The sequence below is a fragment of the Neopelma chrysocephalum genome, unplaced genomic scaffold, assembly GCF_003984885.1.
Source record: "Neopelma chrysocephalum unplaced genomic scaffold, ASM398488v2 Primary Assembly neopelma1_102, whole genome shotgun sequence".
Lineage (NCBI taxonomy): Eukaryota > Metazoa > Chordata > Aves > Passeriformes > Pipridae > Neopelma > Neopelma chrysocephalum.
In genome coordinates, this window is record NW_020897765.1 from 1,745,289 (window position 1) to 1,763,708 (window position 18,420).

Here is an 18,420-nt window from a genome sequence, read left to right on the forward strand (position 1 = left end):
GGGCCATTTCAGCCGCCCAGGCCGGGATGCGCCCGGCGTCCCGCGGCTGCCCGCCCGCTGCCCCACTGCCCGCGGGGCTGCGGCGCTGACTGTCCCTGCCTCCCGCTTCTGCCCGCCCGCCGCTCTGCCCCCACCACCCTCCGCCTCTGCCGCCGGCAGCGCCATGGCGGCCCCCAGCAGCATCGTGCCCGTCATGGCGAGTAAAACCAAGACCAAGAAAAAGCACTTCGTGGCGCAAAAAGTGAAGTTGTTCCGGGCTAGCGACCCGCTGCTCAGCGTCCTCATGTGGGGGGTCAATCACTCGGTAAGCGCCCGCGGCTCGACCCGCGCCGACCGCCGGCCACCAGGGCATCGCTCCCCGGGGGCTGCGGGGGCTCGGGCGGCACCGGCGGAGGTATGTGCCCCCTGGAGCCCCCCGCCGCTGTCGCCGCCCGCCCCGGCGGGGTCAGGACCGCGCTGCTGGGAGCGGCTGCGGTGTCCTGCCCTGCCCTGCCCGGGCGGGGTGATGCGCGCCCGGCTGCCCGGGGGCGCGGGGCCGTGCCCGGTGCCCCCGGTACCCGGGGTCCGCCCCTTCGACCTGGGGGGCCACTCGGAGGCAGCGGGCGAGTGGTGCCCGTGAGGGGACGGGGCTGCGAGCGGAGCCCGAGCCGCCCTGCTCCTGGCGCCGACCGCGCGCGGGCGTCGCATGGATGTGCTGCGGTCGGGAAAAAATCCCGGTTATCAGCGGGAACTGGCCAAGTTCGTCCCGTGTCCGTGCAGTTCGCCTCGGCGGGTGTCCGCTGCCGGTGTGCGCGGGGGAGGGAGGAGGGAGGGTTTGGTGTGGTAAGGCGGCAGAACTGCACCATTCGCGAAGTGCTCCATCACCCTGCGGGGACGGGCGGCCCGGGCTCCGGGAGAGCCCCCGGCCGGGCGCTGGTCTGCGTTAAAATTAGGAGCCCTGGTAAAGATGTCACATGGTTTGGGCATTATGAGGCTCAAGTCGTAGCTTTGCATCTTTAAATAGCCACCGTGGCAAGTTAAAAGTGTAGAGCCCAAAGATCGCCAAAAATCGGGTGTCAGAGCAGTCGAGCCAAAAGCGTATTCCCTTCTCTTGGCGGAGCGAAGCGTGTGCGCCCCAGTGTCGGCTTTGCATGGGTTACTGGTGCTGCTGTGTAACGAGCCTGTAAGAATGTCGATGTGCAATTTGAGATTAGACTACAAATTTTGTAACAGCCACATGAAACCGGCAGAGCAGCCTGTAATATTAACTTGCTATTCCTTTTGTTTCCTACACATCCATATCCCGTGAAGTTTTTATACTTTGTGTGCATTTCAGTAGTTTTTTGCCCAAAACCTGGAGTCTCTGCATCAAGACTGACCGCTGTTAGAGCTGCGTTTAAACATCCCAGTGCCTGAAGTGATGATCTAGGGCAAATGCTTTGGCTCTGTGTACCTCTGCTGAGGTTCAATAGCCTGCTTAAGGTAGCCCTCTGAGTCGGTAGGAAATGATGACAAAGGGTTTCCAGTTTTCTGTAGATCAGTTGTAAGCGGTGACATCCTATATCATGGACTGATAAGAAAGTAGTTATTTGTCTACAAAGCAGAAATATCTCTAATTGTGGAAGTGCATGATATGGTATTTGCCAGAATTGGGCTTGAATACACAAATTTCTTTTGCTCCTTCTTTAGTGGCTAGCATTATTCGTAGAAGAATTCCCAAAGAGGCCTCTTTAATGAAAGAAAGCAACCTGGTAATTACAGGGTGAGAAACTTGTACTGAATGGCAGCATGTGCTGGCTGTCGGCTGTCTCTCCCTGAGGAGAGAGGGAGAAGATCGCTGATGAAGACAGAGATCTTCCTGTTGCAATAGCTCATTGCTATGTGTGTTCATACTGAAAATAGCACTACTTTTAGAGGAAAGACCTCTTCAGTATGAATAATAACAAAGTAAACAATGACAAACACAACACCATAGTGATAATCACCATCCTGTGATCAATGTGCTGTGGCGTACATAGCTGTTCCCAGTAGAAAATGTAATAAAGCGTATTGATTCATGCATGTGAAAATTCAAAATTGCTAATAAAAAATCCTTTTCTTGGAGGGCTCAAAGAGCAACCTCAGCAACAGAGCAGGCTTAGAGAAATGCGGCTTCATGTTCACATAAAGGTGATGATTTTAGGTGTGAATATCTGTTGTGATAACTAGTAACAGCAAAGACTAATTCTGCAGATAGTATTCCATTTCTTTACCCTGCTGCAAGGTATAGGCATGAATAATGCTTGGGGGCCCTGCAGAAGCAAAATCCCTCTGAATGAGAGAGCATGGGAAAAAACAAGTTAATTTGATGCGTCCAAATTTAAACATCTCCCCTTGGCCAAGAGTGCAGCATTGAAGTGTTGCAGGCTCCTCTGTTAGATTTTCCTGTCATTTCGTAATGCCTGATGTGGCCCTGTCCAGCAAATGAAAATATGTGTGCAGCATGGTTGAACTCTTTTATCACAAAGAATTTCTTGAGGGATAAACTACATGTGTGAATTAATTAAGAACAGGAATTAAGGATACTTAGGTTTCTTAGCAGAATAAACAAATCCATAAGCAAATGCTAGACTAGTAGCTGAGCATAGATCGTAGTTCATGGTGATAGTAATTAAACTGAGAACATAGTAATCATCTGAAAAATTATATTTAATACTGCTTGCAGTGCATATCAATTAATGAGACAGTAGAAGTCTCCGAGTCTTACTAACTGTCTTGGGGAATAAGTATATATTGAAATGGTGAAGCTGAGATTAAGTTCCCATGTTTCTGATGTTGCTGTGTATATTGGAAGGAAGCACTTGAAACTGATAAAAAGGAAAAAGCAGATTTTTCTGCAGGTTTATTAACTTTTTAATCGTAGGGCTGTACTTGATAGTTGGGTTTTGGAGTATTTTCAGAGTTTGTAATTGTGTGAAAAAGCCAAGGAAGAAGTTATAAAAACTGTACTCTTAACTCCTGTCCTAGAAGGAAACATGACTCTCTAAAGGGAAAAGTTGAGCATTGGTGTCACAAAGCTGAGGGCTTACAGAAGGGGTGTGAATTCTTAATGAGGAAAAAAAAATCTGCAGAGGCATGTCTGTTACCCAGGGTTCATATAAATTTACCCCCCCCCATTCAGGAAACTGTAAGCAACTTGCTTTGGTGGTCTCAGTTGTTGTTTACATAGAAGCAGAGAGAAACCTAATGCAAAATCCTGCTTGGTAATGCAGTAAAATTCAGTAATAACTTCGAAAGGCATATGAGGGGAAAACATGTGAACATTACCCGAATGTCTTATGAAGTAAGAAAAAATGTGTTCACATTCAGAGCTGTAAATTCATTTCTCGGTATTCTGACATATGCTGTGGAATGAAACTTGCTGCTAAGTGAAAGGGAAAGCGACTGTGTCCCATTTTTTAGATCTGATTATAATACTGATGACTTGTAGTAGCAAAGACTAATTGTCAGTGCTTGGATCTTGCAGGCATCTGCATCATTAACAGTTGATTTTATCTTCGTCTTTTACCCTGTGTCAAAGATAATCTGGCTGTGCTACTGAAATAAATACTTATTTAAACTGTGGTTAGTATGACTTAAAGCTATGTATTTAACTAGTTAACATAATTGTAATATTTCATTTAAACTGATGTCCTTATTTTTACTTCTATATTGTCACTGTTGCCAGATTTCCAGTAACTGTGAGAAGAAGGAGAGGGAAGGTAGGTAACATGTAACTTGTTGCCTAGTGCTTTTGGAAGTAATTCTTCTATCTTTGCTTTCTGTGATAAAATGAAACCCACAGATTCTGTGTTTTCTGCATCCCATGATGATCATCCCAGGCACAATGATGGTGAACCTGCTCTTGCTGGAGTTGGTTGCCTGTATTTGTTAGAAGCTTGTTAGGAAAGCTGGGAATTTGAGGGCTTAGGTCTTTCACAACATCACCCTCAAAGATGGAAGAAAACTAATAGAAGTGCATTTTTTTGGTATCTAATTTTGAGGCAAAGAATAAACTGCTGGATACCTTGCCTACTGTGTCAACCATTAAATTAAACATATTTAGGAGAAGAGAATGAATGCCTAATGAAGTTATTGAGCATACTGTACAAGTTAAGAAAAACCCACAACCGAAAACAAACAGCCCCCCCCCAGCCCCTGGAATCTGTAATCGCCATCTGTTTCTTGGATGATTACAAGCTGATCTAAAAATTTAACAGTGCCTGACTTCTCAATGGCACTGGCTGCCTAATAAGCAAGTGGAACAAGAATACATGGATAAACCTCCACCCTCAACATTCTGCAGAGTACATCAGAGCGTGGTTTCTGTGGGTGAAGAATTCAACACTTAATAAACTCTATGACCTTCTTCAACTGCTCACTGTGAGCCTGATGCTACTGTTGCACTCGGTTGTAATCTCGCTTGATCTTTTTTACAGAAATGGAACAACATTGTGACAGAGTAATAAAAGTAGAGCTGCGGGACTCCTATCTACCAGTGTACCTCCTGGATTCCTTCACCTTTAGAGTTAGAAGTTGGGAGGGGGAAACAAAAAGGCATGACAAGTAGATGCATCTTTCCCCCTCAGATGCACTAGGATATGTTTGATTAAGAAAGCTTCTGTATCTCCACAGAAAGCTATAAAATGTTTGTGTTACAGTCAGTTTTTAGTTTGGGTATTTTCTTAGCTAGCATCCTTGTCTTTCCTGTAACAAACTTTTATCCAGACAAATGAGATTAGCTCAGTTGGTTAGAGCCTGGTGCTAATAACACAAAGGTTGTGGGTTTGATCCCTGTACGGGCCAGGCTATTCACTTGAGAGTTGGACTTGATGATCCTTGTGGATCCCTTCCAACTCAGAATATTCTGTGAAATACACAAATAGCTCATTTATTCGTGCCTGTCCTTATGTTTTAATGTGTCGCTGGAGAGTGGAACCTCTTGCTTGTGGCATAAATCACATTTCGTAGTCCTGACTTACCTAGCTTCTCTTGTAAGAACTTCCCGTCCTGAAACACTGTATGTGTAGGAAGATGACACTGAGAAGTTATTGACTAGTTCCTTAGAAAGATGCAGCCTAAATAATTACAAACTATGGAATAAAAACTACATATTTGATTGCTTTCCTTGAAAGAAGGGGTCAATTGTCAATTGACAAAAACAAACACACAGCACTTACTGTTAGCAGTATGTCTTCATAAGTTACAGGAGTTGATAACTTCTGGGTCTGTATTTTTAATATACTTTTAAGTGATGATGAGACAGGTGACACCCAGAGGATATGGAACCATAATGTTGACTTGTGGCACTGGCTGTCAGCACAACTGGTTGATTGGAAACTATCTTGAGATGGGGCGGGCTACTCATCACTTGTGTTGTCAGCTACTATTTGTATTTAATGTAGAACATCACTGCTGCAACTGTGCTCTAAGTGGCTTTTCAAAACTGAGGCAAAGTAAAACTGAAGTTACTGATCTTAGAGTTTACTCAAGATTTTAAACAGTGAGCTTGGAGAAAAAAACCTTATGAATTGTTTTTAGTGGAGGTGATGTTAAGACTAGATGGGAAAAGGCTCTTTCTAAGAAGCAGGAAGAAACAATGTATTAAGCATTGATTACATCAGAGCAGATAATAAAGCAATTAAAACTATTTTAAAATAAAGTCAGCTGGGCACTGAGCCCAGATGTTTGTATATAGAAGGAAGTAGAACAGGAAGAGCTATTTATTGAAAACTTAGTTCTTTTTTGGGTGTCAAGTGCTGTCTACTGCAGAAATTAATTTGATACTGCTTTTGCAACTGCGTTGATGGACTAGTAAAAATACAAATTGTAAATATTTATTGTGGTTATGTTAAGGCTAGTAAACATGCCCACATGAAATACAAATGGAAGTGATATTTCATGTCCTTCTCTGAGCTATTGAAAGGGACACATACAATAGGTTCTGTTAGGTATGAAAGGGGAAGAGCTATGAAAGAGCTTTTACAGCAGTTTCAAAACTGCTTTCTATCACTTCTGCTCTGAAAGGTGCTGCAAAGGCTAGGGTGGGTGTTTTGCCTATAGGTTTTTGAAACTGAATTTCATTAACCACAGCAGAGAGGGCTGGACAATGTTCAGTGAAGCAAATAAGCACCACAAATTTGTTTTGCTGGCTCAACTTAGTTGTCTTATTTGAGTATCCTGCACCAGATGCCTTAAGAAGGAGTCTCTAGGGGATTATTTTTGAATTCTTTGCTCATTAAAGCAGACACTTGCATTATGCCCATTGGTCAGAGCCCCGTAGATGTTTATTTTCCTCCTGTAGTTTCAGGGTGGCAAACTTTGTTTAATATAACTGACTCACCCCATTATGTAGTTCCTGCTGTACAGTCCTGTTCTCTGCTCTTCCTTGAAAATACCTTGTGTTGTAGGGATTGGTAGGTTAGCTGTATGTTAGGTGACCTCGTGGCAACTTTAGAGCAAGGTGAAACCACCCGTTTTTTACAGTTCTTCAGCGCGATCTTGCTAGAGCTAAGCACTCAGAGTTGTAGTGATGTTGGCTTATGGATATACTGACTTGTTAAGAGCTTAGTCATCTTGGCTGTTAACTCTGATGTTTTAAAGGCTTGAAAGAAGTACACATTTATTTTCATACTCCAGTATGAATTCACTGTTTTATGTTTACTTCCGAGGTATATTTGTGTGTTTTTCCACTTCTCATATGTATACTTAGTATATAAATGTCTAACAAAAAGTCCTGATTTCTCTTCTCATTTTCACTGTTGGTACAGCGTGTGTTTGCATTTAGCAAAATAGTTGAAGCAGTGTAAGTAGTTGCTGCCTCGGCTATGGGATGGAGATGACAAACCTTGATAGTTTTCATGGTCTGCATCCTAGTACATGGTGAAACCAGTTAGCTTTTAATTGTTGAGATGGTGACTTCTTGCATGTGGTTTGCTATGTGATCATCTGTCTTATGATCTTCCTGTAGAGCCTGGGCTGTTCTATAATAAGTTAATTAGTTTTGTGTTGAGAGATTGCTTAATAAGGGTGTTGTGAAAATTGTTTGAAGTAGCTGAATGCTGTAGTGATGGATCTCAAACTGAAAAGAAAACATTAGCTTTATCTTCAAAGAGTGGAGCTGAATAGTTTGCGGTAGAAATACTTAATGGCCATACACCTTTTAGAGTACTTATTTTTCATCAGGCTTGGTGAACAGCTACCTTGTGTACTGAGACAAGGTAATTAGTCTAATCCAGCTCTTTTGTGTGCATTGTAAGTTCCCAAGGCAACCATTAATATTCTTAACACAATATATGCATGATTCTTCTAGATTGTAAGACAAAACTGAAAAAAATCACATTCCCTTATGTGCCATTATTAGCCTGTGGAGCTCCTTGGTGAGGGTGAGACTTACAGAACCACATTGCAGCTGCTTGAGTTAACTGGTTTAGTGTTTCATTTTTCCTCATCTCCCTCCTGATGTCTTAGTCATATGCTGTCTCACAACTCTGCTATACCTGTGTTTGCATTTTATCAATCAACTCTCTACCGTTTCAGTCTTCCTGCTTAACAAGTTCAGCCATATCTGTTTTTCTTATCAGTAATTACCCAGCTCCACAGTAATAATCCAGCAAAAATAATACATTTTGAGGAGCTTTTTGGATGGACCATAATTCACTGAAGTTCATGGTCCAGCTATGCAAACAGCTGGGCCAGCAGAAGGAATGTGGAGTTGATGTAAAAACAGAAGAGATGGGGGAAATAACTTCTTTGTAAGGAAGTGCTAGTTTAAGCTAGCATAAGGTTAGACAAACCACAGCCTCGATAGTACTGAGGCCTGCTAAAGCTAGGGCTGCTGGACTTGTTTCCATTCTCTCTAGTACTGATGTGATCCTGTGGCAAGTTCATTTGGGGAGATATGCTAAAGGAAAAACTAATGCAGAAAAGTGAATAGAGTAGGGGTTTTATACCAAAAAAGGCCGTATTCACAGGTGTCAGTCCCAGCTTAAGAGGAGCTGCAAACACTGCGGGGAGCGTGGAGGGAAGAGTTGGATATATGTGTACTTTAAGGTGAGGTTTTTATAGTAGTGTAGGACAGTTGGAGGGACACATATAGCTCTAGTGTGCTCTTTGACTGGCCAGTGATGTCCTATCTACAGCTCAGTTTCATGTGTGGTAACCTTGAGTTAAACGGTTGTCCATAGTAAAAAAGCCCACTTGAGTAGAGAGCTCTCATTGTGGATTCTGCGCTTTCAACAGGGAGGCCTTTCTCAATTATTTTAACCTCTTCAATTTGTTGTGTATTTTGAAAGAGACAGAACTGTCTGTATTGTACCCATTGGTTTCTGGTCATCTCTTCTTGGTTTTTGGAACATGCTGAACCATCTAACTTCGTAATTTGCGTATCCAGAGACTCAATGTCTTCAAAAAAGTTGTAATGGCTTCTTAGGGGCTGAAGTTTTTGAAGTTGCTTTTAGAGGTAAATACCAACATTTGGAAGACCTTCTAAACAATAACAATACTTGAGAATCCTACCTTAAATATTCCCTTGCAGGCTATCTAGCATGTGGCTGTAGCAGTTACTGACTTTTGTTTGGTTTTTTGCTGGAGGAAGAAAGGAAAATACCAAACTTGGTTAGCCTAAGGCCAGTTAAAAAAAGCAGCTTATTAATAGTTTTACTATACTGATTTGAAATTGAGCAATATCTGATTAGCTTGTGGTGCCAACCCTCAGTAATTCTGTTATTAAGCTACCAGTTCTGTTATAATGTCCTTCATCTATGGCATGCCTTGTTGCAAAGTATACTTAAGGCTGTTTTGCAGAGTTTAGTTATGCATTGATCATGTTGCCCATGTTTTGTTGGCCTTTGTTAAGATCATGTGAGTACCAAAAGCTTTTTTGGTACAGCAGGTTCTGATGTTACGATGTTGCTGTCTGTGTTTTTTCTTTGTTCAGTGTACTTGTTTTCTCTCTAAGCCATGTCTGTAGTTAGTGTTTATTGGTGTTATGGTGTGGTGTGACCCTTATCGTGGATTGGGCTCTGGGTGAGTAGAGCAAAACTTTGCAGAGGAGCTCAGAGAGAAATACTCTTTTAAGTATGTGATTGTTTGGCCCTTTACAGCAGGCATATCTCATGCATTATGATTTCCTAGAGCTGAGGAAAGGTCAGAAGATTGACATAACAAAAGCAAGGTTGCTAATCTCTGGGCTTCCCACTTCTGTCTCTCTGACTTGTTGTATTTTGAGCTGAATCTAGAGCTCGTTTTAGGAGACCAAATTGCAAAATACCAAAAATCGAGAAAGCAGTTGAGTTGAGGAACGGTATATCTATTTTTACTTCTGGAAGAGGAAGGACTTATCAACACGTGCTGTCTCAGCTGGCTATTCAAAAGAGCTGGTTGTCTCTCTGGGAAAGATAGCAGTCTTAGATGAGCTAACTTTACTGGAAAGCCCATACCCAACCTCCTCCTCAGTCACTGCAAACTTGCAGTTAGAGGACTCGGAAATGATTCACTCAGACTGAGATGCAGTGTCAGATGCTGCAGCTGTGCAGCAGCTTGGGGTTGATGCAAACTAGGAGTCTCCCTGCTGCCCTCAGTGTTTTCCCCCCTCTGTTAGCAGAGGAGAATTGAAAAGAAATTTTCTGGTAATTATTCTTTTAGGTCTTAAGCAGAGCTGTCAGATTAGTGAGTTTCCAGTCTGACTCATGATTCACTTTGCAGTCTGTGTATGTTAACCAACCTTCTCCTATGCTTACACAGTGGACAGGAACAAAAAAAAAAGCTTTCTGGATATTCCCTAGGCTCACAGAAGACAAGTGGTAAAAGTAATTTAGAGAAAAAAAAAACCTTAGTGCTTGACAACAAATCCATGTACCTGCTTGCAGGCAAAAAGCACTGCAACCACTGATTTTTGGAACCTCTTGCCCATTCTGTTCCTGATATAGCAGTTTCTCCAGCTGTTATTTTGGGCTTCAGCTGATTCAACAATGCTGCTTTCTCTTTCCTACCTACAGCTGCAGGCAGTTGTGGCTGGTTATTTCATTTGAGTGAGCAATGTCCTTTGGGCTATGTTGGCTCAGGGATGTTAATAGGGTTCAGATGTCTCTGGGCTCACAAAATCCTGCACTCCTTGTCCCTCCTCCACTTGGTCTGTTGCAGTACATCAAAGCAAAACAGTATTGAAATATTGAGCGTCTTGAATCTTGAATCTATGCCTTTTTCTTGGTGGGAGTGGGATGGATTTCTTTTCCTTCTCCACAACATCTTCCACCTTTTGGGTTTTTTTTCCCCATTGTACAGCAATTTTCTGTGGTTGGTATTGGTGGTTTTAGTTCACCTTTCAAGCTAATCGCTCTTCAGACATTATTTTTGTACTGACTGAATCTTTCAGAGAAGGTATATTGCAAGTTTCTCCTTGGAAGGTGTTATTTGTTAGGATATTTTTAATATTCCTGTCTTGTTGAGGAAATCTCCCAGACTTTAATATTTAGGTCAAGTTTTTCATTTTCCTGTGAGTGACTTCCTAAGGTTCCTGGCTGAACATGACTTGCTTCACAATTAAAGGCTGAATACCTAAGAAGTTACTGGAAGAGCCTGAAAGTAGTGGTTCTTCCTGCATGATGTATTGGTCACCTGAAAGATGAAGATTTGTTGGGGTGTAAAGGGTGATGACTCTTACAATGGGCTTGTTCTTGCTAACTGATCTGAAGTCTTGTTCATGGCATTATAAATGCCCTTTAAAACGTAGAGACTCTTTCTTGAAAAGCCATGTTTCTAACTGTTTTACAGTAATATGTATGTAATGACTGGTAATTTGGAGGGTGTTTTTATATTGCTGAAGTTGTTAAGCTATGCTTGTGTTATTTGGCATGTAAAAATGCTTGTTTGTCCATGTGTCTTAAGAGTTATTAGAGTCGTGAAAATATTCCTCTTGTTTGACTTTGTCACAAGATACCATACTGTTCTTCTGGTAGCACAACGCTGAAAAGTTCAGAAATTAAAAACAGGCAGATGAGGGATATAGAAATATGTCTGGCTGGCAGACTGTAATTTAGTCACTGAAGTAGCTGTTGCTCTGTGTATGTGATTATCTCAATAGCAAGGCTAAAATTCACTTCAAAACTGCATTCACAGCTTAAGGGATCCTTTGTTTCCTTGTTTACAAGAAATTGATTTAAACCATCACATTTTAACATGTGTTACTTTGTGTAGTTGAGTTGGCCCAGGTGTTAGCTGAAACCTCGACACAAGGGCATAGACATTCTTGTACTCAGGTGATAGAAAGTAACACTTGAAGTAACCTACTTGCTTTTATTTGTGGTGCCATGGGGACCCCCTTTGAACTGAAGACATCATCCAGGAGATCTGTGTCACATATAAACACATAACTGAGATTTCAGGATTCCTTGTTCTTCATTCACACTTGGACTCTGACCAACAGTGGCCTTTTGATAAGCAAAACTGAAAGGAACCCAGCTAATCTATGTCTCCTGGTAGACTCTTGAAATATATATAGCTTGTTACTCAAAAAAAAAAAAGTTTGAAATGCTCTGTGAACATTGGACTTGCTGGTCAAAGGCTTTGAAAAGTGTTAACTTGGGACACACTCATCTCTGACATGGGAAGCACTGTATTTAAAAAAAAAAATAAAAACCCTAGGCCATTCATTAAAGGAAGGATGTAGATTTGGTTGTGTGGAGTTCTCAAGATGACCTTGTATAGCTACTCATGAAGACAAGTATTTTTACTGCAAAGGCTTCCCCTGTTTTCTTCATCTGCTACTGAAAATGGACTCAAGTAGTGGTGCAAGCTGTTATGGATCATTTGGATGATGAAATTCAATACTATAGCTTTAAGTAGGTGGAAGAATCAACAGAACCGAGATAGTAAAGCATGATCCTTGAGCTACATTTTCTCTACTGCTTACCATTGCTCCCCTAGCTGACAAGTTTGAGCTCAGAATTGGTTTGTCAGGTTCATACTAGCTATGTTTTGTGCCATTTCCCCCTTTTTTGATGGACTATAGAATTGAGCCTTGTAGGTTTTTGCCAGAAATTTCTGTGTAACCTCCCCTGCCAGGCAGCTCTGCTGAGGGATGCAGATACTCAGCTTTCTGAGTACTGTGGAGTATATCTGCAGCTTTGCTCCATGCTTCTCATGCACCCTGCTTTTCCATATCAAATTGCAATATGGGCTAATAGTAGTTGTCTGGGTCACATTTTTCCCTTTCCTCAGTGCTTGATATGTCAAATACTTTAAGTGTAGTTCTGCAGGCTGTAACCATATAGCGTGCTTAGTTTATGGAAGTGATCTCTCAGTTGTTGAAATTTATTTAGTCCAGGAATGCTAAACCTTGTTACAGCATAGTTGTTGATGTAGATATGCCATACAGCAATCTCTCTATTGTGCTAGACTTCTTAATCACTCTTTGAAAAACATGCATGTGTCTGACAAAACTAACTGCAGTTAGTTTTATTTAAGTTTTCAGATGTGTCTAATGTCTTAGAACTTCAGGAAGGGTGAACAAAAGGGGCCAGACAAACCAGGAGTGAAAATGCTTGGCTTTTAGACTCCTTGAACATAAAATAACCAGTGTGCCGTGAGTCACAGCACTGCCACTGCATAACTGAGGGGAGCTTGCAGTTTTTTAATTTTTATTTTTTTTTAGAAATGAACTACTCAGAACATTGGTATTGTTGAATTTTACTGTATATTTCAGGACAGAACAGCTGATTTCCTGCCTAATTAACCTATTACTTTGTGAAATGTTTCCTAAAGCCTTGAGATCCTGTGCGTTTACATATATTTGCATAAGTAATGCACAGAGGAAAGTGCTCTGGAGAATCTGACTGGGGCTTCTGGTGGAGTTGGCAGTATTCACTGTTGCACTAGGAACCTGTTTCACAGCTCCCCCAGTGAGCAGACAGCTTTGCAGCTACCTTGGAGGGGCGTGTTAAATGGAACAGTGATCGAAGCGCAGTCAAACAAATCCAGCCTGCAGCTCTGCTCCAAGGCTAGTCCTGCTGGCACAGAACACTGAAATCCTCTCTTAAAAGCATACAAGGTGACTGATCAGAGAGGTGCTTATGCTATGGATGTCTAAAGTTTTTGAAAGGTAATTGCCACCATAAATTGGAATGAAACAAAAAATAATGCAAGATTACTTAAAAGCTGAGGTAAGCTAACCACCAATGGAAACTCCACAACATTGTTAATCATCTTCAACTATCCAGACCATGATTGCAAAATTGTTGCATGACTACTGGAAATATAAAATATTTCCTGTGTGAATATAAATATCTTTTACACAAGTGACACTTTCCTTGTCACTTAGCTCCAACAGTATGAAACCTAGGACATATGATCCTGTTAATTTTTCCATGGTGATTTACTAATGAACTATTTAAATTATTTATTAACTCTTTTTTCTTTTTTTTTTCCTCCTCTTTCCAAGGTGTACTTAAGGTCAGGAAGCATGAAATAACTGCCCCAACACCAGTAATGCTGCAGTGTAACAGCTTCACTCCTTAAGATTTCCAGAGACGTAAAGGTGACATTGCACCTTCATCTCTCCATCTGGAAGGGGAAGAGTGTTTCACAGGACAGAGGGGAATTTTGTTTGGGGGTTTATGTATTTTTAGACAGTTATATTTTTCTGATTTCTGGCCAAGTTGTTGTTAAATAAAGGCATGGCTTCATCATGAGTGTGGGCCTGCCTAAAACCTGTCCTTCCCACAGCTGAGCCTGGCTGCCAGCAATGTGTGTGTATATCTGGTCAGCCAGGTCAGCTGCTCATTGTGCTGAAAACTAGCTCTGTCTGGAAGCAGGCAGGGAGGGGCAGAAAGAACAGTAGTGGGATGTGAGTTGCTCTTTAAAATAATGAGCAAAATGACTTCTTGTGGCCTTTTTGAGCACTGCTGTGAACAGTGGGCAAGAGAGCACATTGGTACTTGGGCTGTGTGATGCCGTGCTGCAGAGGTAAGGCCGTCTTGGTCTGTGCCAGCTGTGAGCCAGATTCTTTTCTGGACTGTGTTGGTTTCCCTGCATGGAGGATAGTGATTTTGAAACTTGGAAAGTGTTAATGGTCATCCTTGAGGGGAGGAGCAGTAGAAGAAAAAGTGAAATCTCTTAATCGGCTGCTGCTTTGAGTTTCTGCTCCTTTAGGTTTTACCAACAGCCTTATCCTAATAAGCCACTTTATTCTTGAGCTTGTCCTCTAGGAACAGACACCAGGTCTCTTAACACTTAATCAATATTATTCTTTCTATGTTATGAAAAGAACCAGTAAAATCTGATGACTCTGATATTGCCAGTTTAAATATGAGGCTCTTAGGGGAAATGTTTTTAGATGTATTTGCAGCAAATGCTAGGTAACTAAAATGTAAAGGAAATGAAGGTGTGATCTCTGTGGGATTTTTGTAAAAATCACTATGGAATACAGGTAGTCCATATCCATGGTGACTTCTGGGGATCTTGAAAGTGCTATTGTTTGTCCCAATGGGAGATACTGGCACCAATTTTAGTCTATTGCTGAACGTAAAAATTAATGTGTGGGACTTAATCCATCTTAGTATTCAGTCTTTAATGTTGTGGGGTTTGCCATAAGTGATAAGGAAACCTGAGCAAACTATTCCCTTGTGTCTTTGTCAAGAAATGGGAAAATTATTCTACTTCTTTCAATTAGCTCTCTGATGAGGCTCCTTCCTGGCATTATGTGAGACTATGAGAAGTCTTCTTTACAGAAAAGAAATTATATTCTTTTTTCCGTGCCTGGAGTCTCTTCACTTCTATTTTTGAATGTGTATCACACCTCTGTGGCTGTGTCCCTTTCCAGTCTAGGGTTGTGTCTTAGTAAATCTTTCCCCTGAGGGACAGTTTATGCTTACTCTGAATAACAATTTGCTGGATAGGTAATGCTATATTAGCTTGCTTGCATCTACATGTCTTTAGGGAATCTGACTATATGCTCGTAGTAGGAGTCTTGGAAGGGATAACTTGTGGTTCATTTTTAGGTGTTACTTCACTTTCAGCAGCAGTTGTTGTTGGTCTTGGTCCTGTTCTTTCTCTTTTTTGGTTTGTTTTTTTGTTTTCCACTCTTCGCAGTATTGTACCTTTGACCAAGCTGTTTAACTTCCCATTCAGCAGGAAAAGTATCTTTCTAGGAAGGAGGAGATATTTTTAGGAAATTAAGTACTTAGTTTCTGGTGGGATCTGACAAGTACCCGAGCCAGTGTGAAAGGGACAGGCAGAGCTACCTGGCAGGGTGCAGGGGTAGCTGGTCAGTGAGTCTGTCCCCTTGTGATGAGAGCAAGCTGTTGGCTTCAGTGTCAGGCTTGCATCTCTTCAGTCTCATTCACTTCACTCATGTTGGGTACACTGCTCACTCACAACGGTGCTACTCTATAGCTGTCTTAAGCAAGCAGGTATAATGTTTTCATGGGCAACAAATATGAAAACTCTATTTCAAATTACATACATTTGTGTAGCCATGGAGCACTGCAGTGTGCTTTGTGTGGTACATCTGGTAGTTAACTGACTTCTTAAAAAAGACCTTCAGCATCTACTGCCGGTCCAACACACGGTTTTAATTTGTCTTTGTTCAGAGACTGATGTTTCTTCTCTCTGCCACATCAATAAGAAACATGCTTCAGATTCAAGTGTTTTCTCTCCTGGGTGACCTGTTTATATTTTCTTTTGCAGTCTTTCTATTAGAGTGTGTCCCATCAGTATGAATTGCAGCAGATCAGCAGTGCTACCTGTGGCTTAAGATACAGGGATAAATAACTGTGATCAAGCCCTTCTCAGCTGTGTCTGTGGCTTTAGTAAAAGGAGGCCAAATTCCTACTGCTTATTTTATGCTGGCTCTAGTGTTTGTTTGATCATCCAGTAAATCAATTCAGCTTGCTAAAAGACCAGAGACTAATCTGGCAAAAAGTCTATGTTTTGGGCTTTTGTTTTGTTCTCATTTTTGCTGGGTTCATAGTCTGAATCGACTCACTTTCTGATTGAAGGGGTTGGTAGAAAAGGGAAAAAGAGACAAGACTATTCCCACTTGCCAAGTGGCAAATCATGTAATTCACCTTGGCCTGGGAAGCAAAAGGTGACCAGCCTGAGTTGGTCTTGCTCCTGGCTGGGTAGGTTACCAGCTGAGCTCAACAAAAGGCATGTTGAATGCCAGAGGGGTCAGAGGCTGGATCTGGTTGACAAGCTGGCTCACTCTGGCATGGAGCTGCAGTCGGAGAAGGCGATGAGTCAAGTTAACACTGTAGTGCTGCACTGTATTGTACAGTAGCCTCCTGACTTTGAAGGAGTTATTCTGACAATGAGTATTTCCACTTTGTTATGTTGTTAGGCTTCCAAACATCAAACCTGATACCCAGCAGTACTTAGGTACTGATGTGCTTTCAAGGGAAGCTTCTAGTCTGTGTGAGTTGTGATATGCCCACTTTGTGCAAATATTCCAGCTCTTCCTGTTCTTTAATGATGGCAGATCTTGGTGTGGGCTTGGGGAAGTCAGAGCTGAGTTGACTCCACATAGGACATGAGCATCAAGTACTTGCAGAGTATTCTGGATCTGCTACCAAACCAATATTGTGCTTTGTGGGGTGTTTTCTGCTTCCCTTTCTATCATTGGTTCTTCAAGAGTTTTTAGTCATTACTATCTATCTTGGTTTTTGTTTCTTTCTTTTCTTAACCTGGATGTTCTCTGATACCTTACATAAATAAAATACTATCACATGAAGGTCTCCAGAGAGGATTGTGACTGCATGCATCTGCAGATGTTCTTGGGAGATGTTACACTCCCCACATTTCTCGGTATGTGGCCAAACTAACTTATCTCATGTTCATGTGGTATCATAAAGACTTTTAGTTATTGTGATTAGTTTTAATGCTTCCTCCTTTCAGCATTTTCTGCCCAGTGCTATTGTAAGAGCAATGTATTAGTACATGCCATGACTCTAACGAACAGTAGACTCAAACAGAACTTTTGGACAATAATTTTGATGCTTGGCTCTAACATACTTGTAGATAGCGCCAGTAAATGCTTGACAACTTTCATTTTTATCTCAGTAAATGTAATGCAAATTTTAGATGCTAGTTATAGTGTGTTCATATTAGGTGTCACTAGTGACTTTCCTATGGTTTATTTGTAAAAAGTACCAAGCATATTTGCAGTTTAGGTGGCATTAAGTATGTATGACTGTGCATGTCTGTAACATGCAAGTGTATTGGTGCTGAGGTAGACAGCTACTTTTTATTTGTGCAACAAAATAAAATTGTAAATACTATACCAAGAGTGGAGAATGCCATATTCAAGTAAATCCTTGTAATTTCAGGGGACTTAAAACACAATCAGTGGTCTTGGCAGATGGCCAAGGGCACAGGCGGCTTTTGGAATTCTTCCAGCTGCTAATGGAGTGTGGATTCTGATTAAATTCAACTGTGGCCACTGAGTCTTGGTCTGCTTGTTTCTGTATGTGTTAATGTATGCTTTTCTAACAATATTTAATTTAAAAATCTGTTTTAATACTCAAAGGCAGCTTTACAGTATCCTCACGACATGGATCTCTCCTATATGTTAAGCACACTAAAGACTGAAACACCAGCAAGCCACTGTGTTACACTTTCTAGGGCTCTCCTATAAAAACTAGCTGTTGTAAAAACTTTGAAATATTTGTGCTGGCAGCCTTGCAGCATCCACAGAAACACTGCTGCATTAGTTATGTGAAATCTGTTCTATTGTTGACATAATTAACTAGTTACAAAAAATAAAATCTGAACTGTGGTGTGGTCGATGGGGCCCTTGACAAGACTTCAGGCTGGTACTTTGGATGCAAGCCCACTGGATCGATTGCTCGTCCATTATACTACAGCTGAAATTGTTGTGAAGAAGTGGAATGATAGGGCAATCCCTTATGCTTCAGATTTATCAGTGAAGGGAGGAACGTATTAAAGCAAGGCGGCAGGATGAGGTTATTCTTTTAATTTAATTTGGAAGAAATTTCCTAAACTTCAGACCCCAAAGAATAAATATATAACAACTGTTAGGCTAATGTCAGAGGCAAGTCTAGTTCTGCTAGAGCACTCTTGTTAAAAGGTTGCAAATGCTTTTTACATTGATACCACAAATAGTTTGGGAGAAGGGAAAAGTAGATTACTGTAGCATTTATGTGAGTGCTGGTATGATCATAGGGAGTAGGTGGCTATATATTGGATTATTTCATCTCTCTACATAGAAGTACATTAGGAATTTTTTTTTTTTTTTTTTTTTGGTCAGGTCAAGGAGTCAATCTAATTGAATTCAGCAATAAAAACTGAGGTAATACTTTTCATGGAAAATATCACAGACAGTTAATGCAAGAACATAACTGCATAAGTGTCTACAAAAATGAATGGCTGTGCCTCAGTAAACTTCTTTTAAAGAATTGCTGATGAGAA

General features: G+C 41.4%; 1 protein-coding gene across 3 annotated transcripts in view; it reads left to right on the top strand.

Annotated features, from left to right (window-relative positions):
• Nucleotides 1–6: 6 nt before the first annotated feature.
• Nucleotides 7–18,420, top strand: part of PIP4K2A (phosphatidylinositol-5-phosphate 4-kinase type 2 alpha) — a 108,831-nt gene continuing 90,417 nt past the window's right edge. The window contains exon 1 of one of the 3 annotated variants that reach the window (XM_027695636.1): nucleotides 7–304. In XM_027695636.1, coding sequence (XP_027551437.1) covers nucleotides 164–304 — 141 coding nt within the window. In that variant the 5' untranslated portion in view covers nucleotides 7–163. The remainder of the gene's footprint in view (nucleotides 305–18,420) is intronic. The other 2 variants (XM_027695637.1, XM_027695638.1) reach the window with 2 other exon arrangements.